Source organism: Uloborus diversus, chromosome 5 (assembly GCF_026930045.1).
Source record: "Uloborus diversus isolate 005 chromosome 5, Udiv.v.3.1, whole genome shotgun sequence".
Classification (NCBI taxonomy): domain Eukaryota; kingdom Metazoa; phylum Arthropoda; class Arachnida; order Araneae; family Uloboridae; genus Uloborus; species Uloborus diversus.
Window position 1 is genome coordinate 43,256,667 of NC_072735.1, and position 11,112 is coordinate 43,267,778.

Sequence of the window (11,112 nt, forward strand, 5' to 3'; positions counted from 1 at the left end):
TGCTTTTCAATTATTCCATCTTGTTATGAATTCAATGGTTTCTTTAAACGTTCTCAGTTAAAAAAATATATTACATAGGTATTTGCTTAAGATAGAGTATTTTAAATCCTTTAAAAGACGGTAGCATTAAACGCAGATCTTGAAACCATAGTCTACCTTATTCTTATAATATTCTTATCCAAAGAGAATCAATGATATCATAGTAGCGATAAAAAGGCAAGATACAGTTGTGAGATAAAAAATGATTCCAAGCTTCTGAATAAAATATAATTTCGAAAAGAGTTCTTTTTCCTTTTGTCTCTCGAGGTAAGTCTGACAATTTTGACCAGTAAGAACGTAATTTATATTCAAGCAGAAATAAAAAACTGGAATGGTGACTAAAAAAGGGGAAAAAAAATATAGCTTGTATGCATTTTTTATTTGGATCTAAATTGAATACAGTATCCAAAGGAGATCCAGCTGTAGTACGGGTCAAGAATAAAATGTGTTACACGTGAGCGAAAATAATTGAAATGATTTTTTTTCTCATTTTTATTTTAAAACTGTTAAAAAAGTTTTTGCTTTATAAAACCATAAGTTTCCCTAAATATTAGCATCGTAATGCACTTCCTAAAGTGAGACGTTGATCTTTTTCAGCCGAATTATACGTAGTAATTAAAAATAGCAAAAGCTAAAGAATATAAGAGAAAGTATTGCAGAAGCGTTTCGTTTGACCCGAGATGCACAAGGACATAGCAGAATGGACTCGTGCTTGTATTCAGTGCCAGAGGTCTAAGATGCACCGACATACAGCTAGCCCACTGAAAGTTTCAATTTGCCATCACAACGGTTTAACCAATTGACCTCGTTGGACCTTTAGCTCCTTTGAATGGATGTCGTTAGTTGTTAACATGTGTTGATCGCTATAAACGTTTGACAGAAGTCGTCCCTCTGGTTGATATTTCTGCAGACTAAGCGGCACGAGAGTTCTACTGAGCATGGATCTGTCGGTTTGGAGTTCCAGACTTCATCACTACGGACCAATATAGACAGTTCGAATCCGAACTCTTTACGTCTTACAAAATTCCTGGGAATCTACAAGATTCGGACATCACCCTACTATTCGTCTTCTAATGGACTGGTGGAAAGGTTCTACCGTTCCCTCAAACAGTCGTTACGCTGTCACATTTCGACCCATTGGGATGAGGTGCTGCCTACAGTGCTTTTCGGACTCCGAACAGCTTACAAAGCTTACCTTGCTGCAACCGCTGCTGAAATGGTAAACGGCTCATCTTTACGTCTTCCAGGAGAGTTTTTCCATCCCACGGATTCCAACATAGCCCTCAACCCTAACCAGTTTATGCACAAGCTGAGAGACTGTCTGTTCTCTTTAAAGTCATTGCCAACTACTGCCCGCAGCAAACGCAGTGTTTTCGCGCAGAAGTACTTGTGGACGTCCACCCATATGTTTCGTCGCATTGACTCCCTGCGAAAGTCTTTGGAGCCAACTTATTACGGTCCTTATGAAGTGGTGTCTAGACAGGAAAAGACTTTTCGCATTGAAATTAACAGCAAAGAGTCAGTTGTGAATATCGATCGGCTAAAACCTGTTTCCCTTTGGGTTCCAGATACTACATCAACCCCATCGCCTCCAGTAATTTATCAGCTCCGGCATCCTTGGAACAATCTGATAGTGCTCCATCAAAACCCACAGAAGAGTTTTACACCACGCGATCAGGGTGTCGTGTCCGGTTCCTTAAGTATTTATAAAGCGTATCGTTGTCACTGGACTCCAGGATCCAATCTGCAAACATCGCTCCATTCTTTTGCAACTCCATATAATCACCAATAATCCGCAGAAAGCGGCCGTGCTCTACTCAACTCGGCTCAGCGAAAAAGCGAGCTGAGAAAACACACGAGCGCTCAGTCGGATGCGAAATTCTCTTGTTCGTTTGCCAGCAAGCTTTTCGAAAGCGACTTTTAAACCTTTCTTAATTCTTTCAACTTTTTTTGTAGCCTTTTGCTATTTTTAATATTGTGTAGTTTTAGCAAGAATAAATGTGTTATTCAAATAAAAACAATACTCGTCCTTAGTCTTAAAACTGTTTTACAGTATTTTTTTTTTCTTTTAGGCTGTTTTCCATTTTTAATTCTCAATAAACTCCATGACTGCTAGTCATGTATTAATACACTGCAAATCGTCATCACTTTTGAACACATTTTTAACATTTTGAGCGTTACGATTTCCTAACTTCATAAAACACTTCGTAGCACACTTTGGAGAAATTATAAAAACAGTTCTAAGAACAGGTTTCAGAACACTTATTTTGCTCAGTACCTTTGGAACTCGTTTATGAGCATTACGTGAACAGTGACAGATACCCCCTTTCTTTCGAATACTTTGTTGCACTCTTTTTGGGAAACATCTTACAGCAACTAATAAGCACTATTTTGATTATATCTGTATTTGCTGTTAACTATATAGTGATCTTACAAAAATATTTAACTAAGTTTGTGTGTTTGAGGTTTTGAATGTCAATGTTATCTTGATATTTACTTAAAAATTGAAATCATATGAACAAAGTTAGTTCATTAACAATATATGGTCCAGTATATATTTAGCATACAAATGGCTTTATATTTTTTAAGCTCTAAAAATTCGAAATCAATTTCAATTGCCTCTTGATTCCAATGCAAAAAAAAAGTTACATTTTTCATTTCCATTCATTCACTGAATGCAGTTTTTACAGAGAATTTTAATTTCTTTGGCGGGGCATGCACTTAGAGCGAGAATATTAATGTCAGAGATTCTCCAATAAGCGTGCGGTACACATGAAGAATTTATTTTAGTCAAAATATGCAAAGTAATCATAGAAGTCATTTCTTCTTTTTCCCTTACACTCCAAATTAAAATGGTGGAAACAAATTGCACCCTACCTTCCAAAGGGAAAAAAAAGTTTACGGAATGAAAGAAACGAAAAATTGAAAAGATTATACGTTCTTTTGAATATTAATCTGCGGGATGGTTTTTTTTTCTTCTTTTCTTGATATTTTTTAACACTTCATGCATAGAAAATATGTTTGTTTTATCTCATCGTTTTTTTTTAAATAGAAAAAGCATTTAATTTCAAGTTACAAGTTATGCTCATTCCAAACCAAAATTGTAAAAAATATATATTTATTGTTTCCGTAGTTTTTGCATATTAATTTTCGAAAATACTTGTTTAATTTAGGTCATTGTACCACAAGAAAATGATTTGAAAATAATAATTAAATACTTCGTTTCTTAAATAGTAAAAAGTGACTAATTTCATTGTTTCCCTTATAAAATAATATTAAAAAATACTTAATTGAATTTTGAAAATACATATATTGCTAAACATCATCGAACATAGTAGTAATCGAATGCTGATTGTATGGTTTTAGAAATAAAATTGTCCAAAGAAAAAAGAAAAACATAAACTATTTTTCCTAATAGCTATTTTAAAAATAAAATTTGCTTCGTACTTCAAGACTTTCTTTTTTCTTTTTACTTAGGTCTAATTTTTAACTCCCGACGTAAGAAAGAAGGGGGTTATAAGTTTGACGTGTCTTTTCATCTGCGTGTATGTGTATCTATCTGTCTGTGGCACTCTAGTGCCTAAACGGATGAACCGAGTTTGAAAAAAAAAATGTTCGAAAGGAGACTTGATCGAGAGTGTTCTTAGCTTGGTTGGGTTTTCGGATGACATTGGTTAACGAATGTATTAATTAAAAATCTCTTAAAGGTTTTTCGCAATTTTTGCAGTGAAAATATGTTTAAGACTTTTAAAATTTCGTACCAAAATAGTTTTTTTTTTTTGGTGTGTGTCTGATAGAATGTTTTCAAACTTCCATGTTGTATAGAATTCGAATTATAACGCTTTTTAAAGCAAATTTTAAATGCAGCAAAGCTTTTATTCGGAACTCCAGCGCTCGAATACGCTACCTTGCGGTGATTTACAAAACTGAAAATGAAACTAAAACATTGCCACGTTGCGTTCCACGTGTGTCTGTTGACGTAAACACAGGCAGTTTGTTCTGAGTATTTATTAACGCAATCGATGTGTCTTAGTTTGCTTTCAGCTACAGAAATTAATTCGTCCCTTAGTAGTAGTATTCTCGAGCTTCTCAAAATAATGTTAGTTTTCATTATTTCCTTAATAATTGGTGAAAGCGAAAATTCTGGATTAACAAACTTAGATAACATTATACAAGGTAAAAAATTTTATTGTTTTGTATGAATTTGTAAGAATATGGGTTTTTTTGTAATCTTAAATTAATTAAACTTACCATATTTTACAGCAGCATTTAGTTGGAATGGACAGTATGCAAAATATTTTCTTGAATATATTATCGTAGAACAAAATGAATAACAGAGAAAGAATTTACTTTATTCCTTTTATTCTCAGCTGAAAGGTTTCGCCAAATTTGTTTAGGGTTATAGTTTTAGTACAGTGCGAGCAAAGTAGCCTTGGCGAGATTTCGCGTTTTTAGTTAAACCATTTTTAATTTTTATCATGAGTGGAATAAAATGGTAGTAAGATTACAGAATTCGATAAGTGAAAAGAATTAATGGTCAATCAACTGAAAAGAAAACCACAACCATATATCCGTGAGAATTTTGTTGATGATTTGCATAACATGACACAATTAAATCGTAACTCAGAAATTAGAAAAATCGAAACAGAAAATTTTTAAATTAACCGATTCGGGAATTCGAGAGAAATAACTCAGCTACAAATGGAAAACAATAAGCGCTGGCCAAGCAAGGCAAAAAAGTATCATCTTCTTTCGATAACAATTTGTAATGTCATGTTGAATTTTCTAGCATTAATTGTTATTCTTGTCAGGCCACAATTATTATTTAGTTTTATCAAGAATTTATAAATATCGAATTCAACATCGTGGAAATAGCTGCTTAGGACTACGAGCTACGTAGTTTGCATTAATCTTTGACGTTTAGTAATGCTTCTTGAATTCTCATTTCTTTCTACGTGGGCCAGAATATCCACAAGACTTTGAAAATTAATTTAAAAAGAAAAAAGCGAAAAAATCATACGTACGAACAAAAATCACAACACTTTTAGCATTTTCTTCGTTACCATGTGCGTTTGTTTTAATTTTTAAGTCCGCCATTAGACAGTGACTTCAGTGCCCCCTATAGTTCGTTGGAGTTGCGAATTCAGCGATTAGTAACCGAATTCCTTGTTGACCAACAAGGAAATTAAAAGCAAGGACTTAAATTTTTTATCTGTTGCCAGCTTCTATTTGTTGACAAAAAATACTTGTAATTGATTTTTAATAGTATAAGGCTCTTAAAAAGATTTTCAATTTTCCCTCTTGATTCCACATTTGCGACCCATTCGGAGTTTTTTTAAGTTTTTAATTTTAGTTACTTGTTAAATTTTCAAGGATACACTAAGATCCCACACACGCTTCTATTAAGTATTGTATCATGATTTTATTAATAACCATTCTGCTCAGAACAATTTTTAAATTACTCTTTTCCAATATCAAGTTACGTGGTTTGTTTTCTCGATGTTGCCAATCTGCTAAAACTTCAAAAATAAATACATGACATGCCCTTTTTGAGGGAAATTAAAAGGATTAAAATATTTTCTACAGTAATATATAAATAATTAAATTCAGTTCAAATGTATCCATATCGCTGAGGCTTGACAATAGTTCTTGACGATCTTCTTCCCGGGTTTTTCTGCGGATGTTTGTTGGACATTTGTTTTGTGAACCATTTGTTCTGGCATGCTTGAATGTTCTTTATCTATTTCTTGATTTGATCCCTTAGCCAAAGTCGAAGTTATAAAAATCTTCCACTGATCTTGTTTGGTAAAAACTATATTGTTCTGATTTGTCTGGACGAATGTAAAATCTATTTCTGCGATAAACTCCACCATCCTTATCTTTTATAACATAAGATCGAGAATTATGATTAGATTGAATGACAGTTCCTTGCTTCCACGGCTCGTTCGGCATTTTACGAAACCATACCTTTGCCTGATCATGAAGAATCGGCAACTCTTTTCCATGTATGTTTGCATATGTATTTTGTGCTTCCTGATGTTTCTTTAAAAATTCTTGTGCTTTCTTTAATGGGAAGTTCGGTCGCATTTTCTCTGGATGTGATGGCAAAAGGGATCTAAGTCGTCTACCCATCAACAACTCAGCAGGAGAAGGAAGATCAGATGATGGTTGGGTTCTGTAGTCTAACAAGACCGTATATAAATCTTTTCCATCTTGTACTGCTTTTATCAGTGATTTTTTTATTGTCTGAATTGCTCTTTCAACCTGTCCATTGGCCCTAGGAAAGTATGGTGACGTGATCTGATGATTTATGTTCCATTCCATGCAAAAACGTTTTACACACTCTGATTCAAATGGCGGTCCCCCATCACTCACGAGCTCCTCCGGAATGCCATGTCTGGAGAAAATAGATTTAAAGATACAGTGAAACCTGTGTAAGTTGATCACTTGCGGTGCACTGCTTTAGTGGTCAATTCAAGCAGGTGGTCAACTTAGAAAGGTTGAATTATATGGTAAGATCTAATTCTGTGCCTGAAAATAGCGGTAAACTTAGACAGGTGGTCAACTTATAAGGGTGTTCAACTTTACAGGTTTTACTAGTAGTTACGTTTTGTGCACTGTTATGCTTCACTGACTGAACGTCTACATATTTTGAAAAATAATCGATCAACAAAATATATTGTTGACCTTGCAAATGAAAAAAATCACAGCCCACTTTTTGCCATGGCCTTTCTGGTACTTCTTGTTCAATCAGAGTTTCTCTTTGATTGTTACGTTGGTGTTCCTGACAAATTTTACATCTGTTACTAAGGTTTTCTACATCAATATTCATGGAAGGCCAGTAAAAATATTCTTTTGCCTTTATTTTACAAGCTACTACACCTCTGTGAGTTAAGTGCAACTTATTTAGTATTTCTGATCTTGAAGCTTGTGGCACAACTAACCGTTGACCGCGACAAATAATTCCTTCTTCTGTAGAGTACAACTCATCTCTACAATGCCAGTAAGGTTAGGCAAGTTTCTTAGTACTTCGTTTATCATCCCACCCATTTTTTTATATGATATAAAACATCTTGTAATTCTTCATCATTTAAAGTAATTGTTGCAATATCTTTCCACTTGCTTGGTGAAGCCCGAGTTAGAATATTTATTTTTACACTTGCTTCTGTCTCTGCTTCATTTTCAATTTTTTTTCTTTTAATTGAGCTCTGGAAAGTGTATCAGCAATGAGTAATAATTTTCCTGGGACGTACTCAAGCTTGACATCATATCTGTTAAGTCTAAGGAGCATTCGTTGCAGCCTAGGTGATATAGTATCCTACTGCTTCTCTTTTGATCCAATCAATGGTTTGTGATCAGTCTGGACGATCACTGGTCTTCCATAAGTATAGTAGTTAAAATGTTCTAAACCATAGATTACGGCAAGCAACTCTTTTTCAATCTGGGCATATCGTTGCTGTGTCTCACTTAGTGATGCAGATCCATATGCTACAGGTCTCTTGTCTTGCAGCAGAACGACTTGCATCTACAGATACTGTCACAGCTTTATTTTCATTAAAATATTGTAAGCATGGAGCTTGTACTAGAGCTTTCTTGATTTTCTCAAAATCTCGTTTAATATTTGCGTCCCATATTCACTGTCTATCTTTTTTTAACAGTTCTCTTAAAGAATGAGTTAAACTCGAGAGGTGAGAAGTAAATTTAGATAAATATGTCACCATACCAAGGAATCTTTGGAACTCTTCACGCCCCTGTGGTGCTGGAAAGTCAACAATGGCTATTACTTTCTTAATATCTGGTTCTATTCCTTTGTCAGATAAAGTATGACTTAAATAATTAACTGACGACTTTGCAAGTTGGGTCTTACTGATATTGAATTTCAAATTGGCTTCCCTAGCTCGCATTAAAACTTTATGCAATAATTTGCAGTGCTTTTCAATGTACGATGAGCCTAGAGCAATCTCATCAAAATATGGGTTTACTTCTAGCATATCATCAAAAGTTTCTTCCATAGCTCTCTGAAATTCCTCAGCAGCGTTATTAAGTCCAAATGGCAGAACTAAATACCTATATCTTCCCCATTGGGTTGCAAATGTAGTTAAGAATGACGATTCTGTATCCAGTGGTAGTTGCCAAAAGCCATTCTTTGCATCTAAAATCGTAAATATTTTACTTCCTTGAAGTCGTGTGATAAGGCTGTCATTTGTTGGTATCGGGTAGCGAGCGAGGTCGTAAGATAGCTTCATTTGGTGGTCTTGGGTCCAGACAAATGCGTAACTTTTTGACGGTATTAACAACAACAATGCTGTTCACCCACTCTGTTGGTTCATCCACTTTTGTAATAATTCCCGAATCCATCATATTTTTCAGTTCTTCTTTAACTTTATCATGCAAAGCGAGATGTATTTTGCGGGGTGCTGCTATGTGAGGGGTGTAGTGATCTTTCAGTTTCATTTTTACTGAACGGTTTAAACGACCAACCCCTGTAAATACGTCAGAAAATTGGTTCAAAAGTTCCTTGGGGGTTTCACCTAAGTAGCTCACAGTTCTCAGTACATTATAAAGTCGTTGAATAAGACCTAATTCCTCACAAGCTTTGATGGGGTGATCCTTTCTAATATTGGACTTGAATTCAAAGAGGTAACTGAAAATTTTAGAACCTTATTCATTTTTGCTGTTTTACATCTAAGCATACATTCACCAAGAATCGGCACAATATTATTGCTGTAATCAAGCACAAGTGTTTTGATTTTCGTCACCAATGACTTTTCAACCCACTTTAATATCTCGCAACTTGGAATGACATTAACTTGAGCTCCCGTGTCCAATTTAAATGTGACTTCGTTTCCATAAGTCTAATTTGTGAAGCCATACATTTCTTGATTTTCCTTCTTCCAGATGATTTACATATTTCAACTCTCCTAAGTAGCCATTTTCAGAATCAGAGCCACTAGTTTGCTCTACAGTATTAACACTTGGCAAACGTTGTCTATTATTTAATTTTATTCGGCACACTTTGGACCAGTGATTATTTCCGCCACAGTTTCGGCACTTATCGCCAAATGCAGGACATCTTCTTGGCGCATGACTTTTTCCACAATTTTTACACAGAAATTCGTGTATTTGCGAATACGTGCGATTTTCCTTGTATTTTACATCATTTAAATTAATTTTCTCAACTTTCTCACTCATTTCCGCCGCCTGCAATTTACTTTTGCTCGGCTGTTTTACATTCAGCGACAATTTCATACAGAGTTTTCTTATTTTTGTAAGTTTCCCGAATCAATCGCTCTTGTAACGATTTATCATCAAGTCCTTGAATTATTTTATCTTGAAGCATTCGATCTGAAAGTTCACCATAGTTGCATTCCACTACTGCGCAGCGTAAACGTGAATAGTAATCCACGAATTGTTCTTCACTTTTCTGGCTTATTTCCAGGAATTTCAAAGAGGCGTAAACTTCATTCACATAATCTTTAAAGTATTTGTCAAAATCCGTCAAAATTTGTTGCAATGTTACCTCGTTTGATCCACTGTTAGGCGTAATGTTGAAAGTTCGTAACTGCTTCTTCAATTCATCGCCACAAACATGTCGAAAAAGGGCTGTTTTCGTGTTTTCCGGTTCTTTACCATATTTTAATGCTTATACATAATCGTTAAAATCTTCTCGCCAATGGCGCCAAGCTTCGGATGGATTTGAGCCGGGATGAAAAACTGCAATTGTTGGAAGATTTGCAGCCATTTTTTTTAAACTCCCGAAATCAGATTTCACAAATAAAAGGACTAATGAAAAGCACTTTCTGCTTCTTGTACTGGCTACGTGAGTACTTTATACTCTGACACCATGTTAAGTATTGTATCATGATTTTATTACCAACCATTCTGCTCAGTACAATTTTTAAATTAATCTTTTCCAATATCAAGTTACGTGGTTTGTTTTCTCGATGTTGCCGATCTGCTAAAACTTAAAACATAAATACATGACAGCTTCTTCTAAAAAATATTTCACTAAAATAATATTTCATCTCTTCACTTTCAAGTGATGTATGCTTGAATGAGCCGCATATACATAGAGTCCATTTATAATTTTATTTTACTCTTAGGGTTTTCTGAAACACATGCTAAATATATCATGTATTTTAACCTAAATTATTCTTGAAATATCAAATTATTTCTTATTATTTAAAGCCAAACGAATTATCGTTCATAAGATACGTACTTATACATTGAACAAACATATAATAAAAAATGAATTTGAATTTTGACATCTTGAATTCAAATTATGTTTTTCGCAATCAGAAGTGTGTGGGGGGGAATATGTGTGTTTGTCTGTAGGGGTATGTGTGTTTGTGCGTAGGGGGTATGTGTATGTGTGTGTAGGCATGTGTGTTTGAGTGTGTGAAGATATGATTGTGTGGGTAGTTGTGTGTATGAGTTCTCGTGTGTGGTGGGGAATGTTTTTGTGTGTGTAGACATATGTGTTTGTGTCTGTGTACAGGCATAAGTGTGATGAGTGTGTGGGTAGTTGTGTGTAGGTGTGTGTGTAGGTGTCTGTATGTATGCGTGTGTTTATGTATGTGTTTGAGTGTGTGTATGTGTTTGTGTGTGTATGTGTTTGTAGGTGTATGTATTTGTGTGTGCGCGTGTGTGTGTGAGTATTTGTGTATGTATGCGCGTGTGTGTAGCATTTGGATGCAACATAAAGACAGTTTTCGCTATAGGAGCAGCATCGTGAGGAGCCGGTCGACGGTGATGATGCAGAGGGTGCTGGCGAGAAAATAAAATGATAACACATCAAAACAGTCAAATGAAAGCAATAAGCAATCGTGATTGCTCAAAAATACATAGATGTTTAAATTGCAATTTATAAAATCAAATATTAAAACATTCCTAATGCATTTTCCAAAAAACTGCAGAAAGATATGAATAATGTATTAGAATATCTTTTAATGATGTCTCACAAAGAAACATAAGTTTCTAGATTAAATATACACAAAACTTTTACAGTATATTTCCTATTTTTCAGCTTCTGTCTTTCAATATTATAGCCCCAAGCAAAAAAAAAAATATCAC

General features: G+C 34.7%; 1 protein-coding gene across 1 annotated transcript; it reads left to right on the forward strand.

The window, feature by feature from the left end:
• Positions 1–719: 719 nt before the first annotated feature.
• On the forward strand, positions 720–1,831 carry LOC129222573 (uncharacterized). Its single transcript, XM_054857089.1, has 2 exons — positions 720–806; positions 920–1,831. The coding sequence occupies exons 1-2, from the start codon at positions 720–722 to the stop codon at positions 1,829–1,831; spliced, it is 999 nt and encodes a 332-aa protein (XP_054713064.1).
• Positions 1,832–11,112: the final 9,281 nt, after the last annotated feature.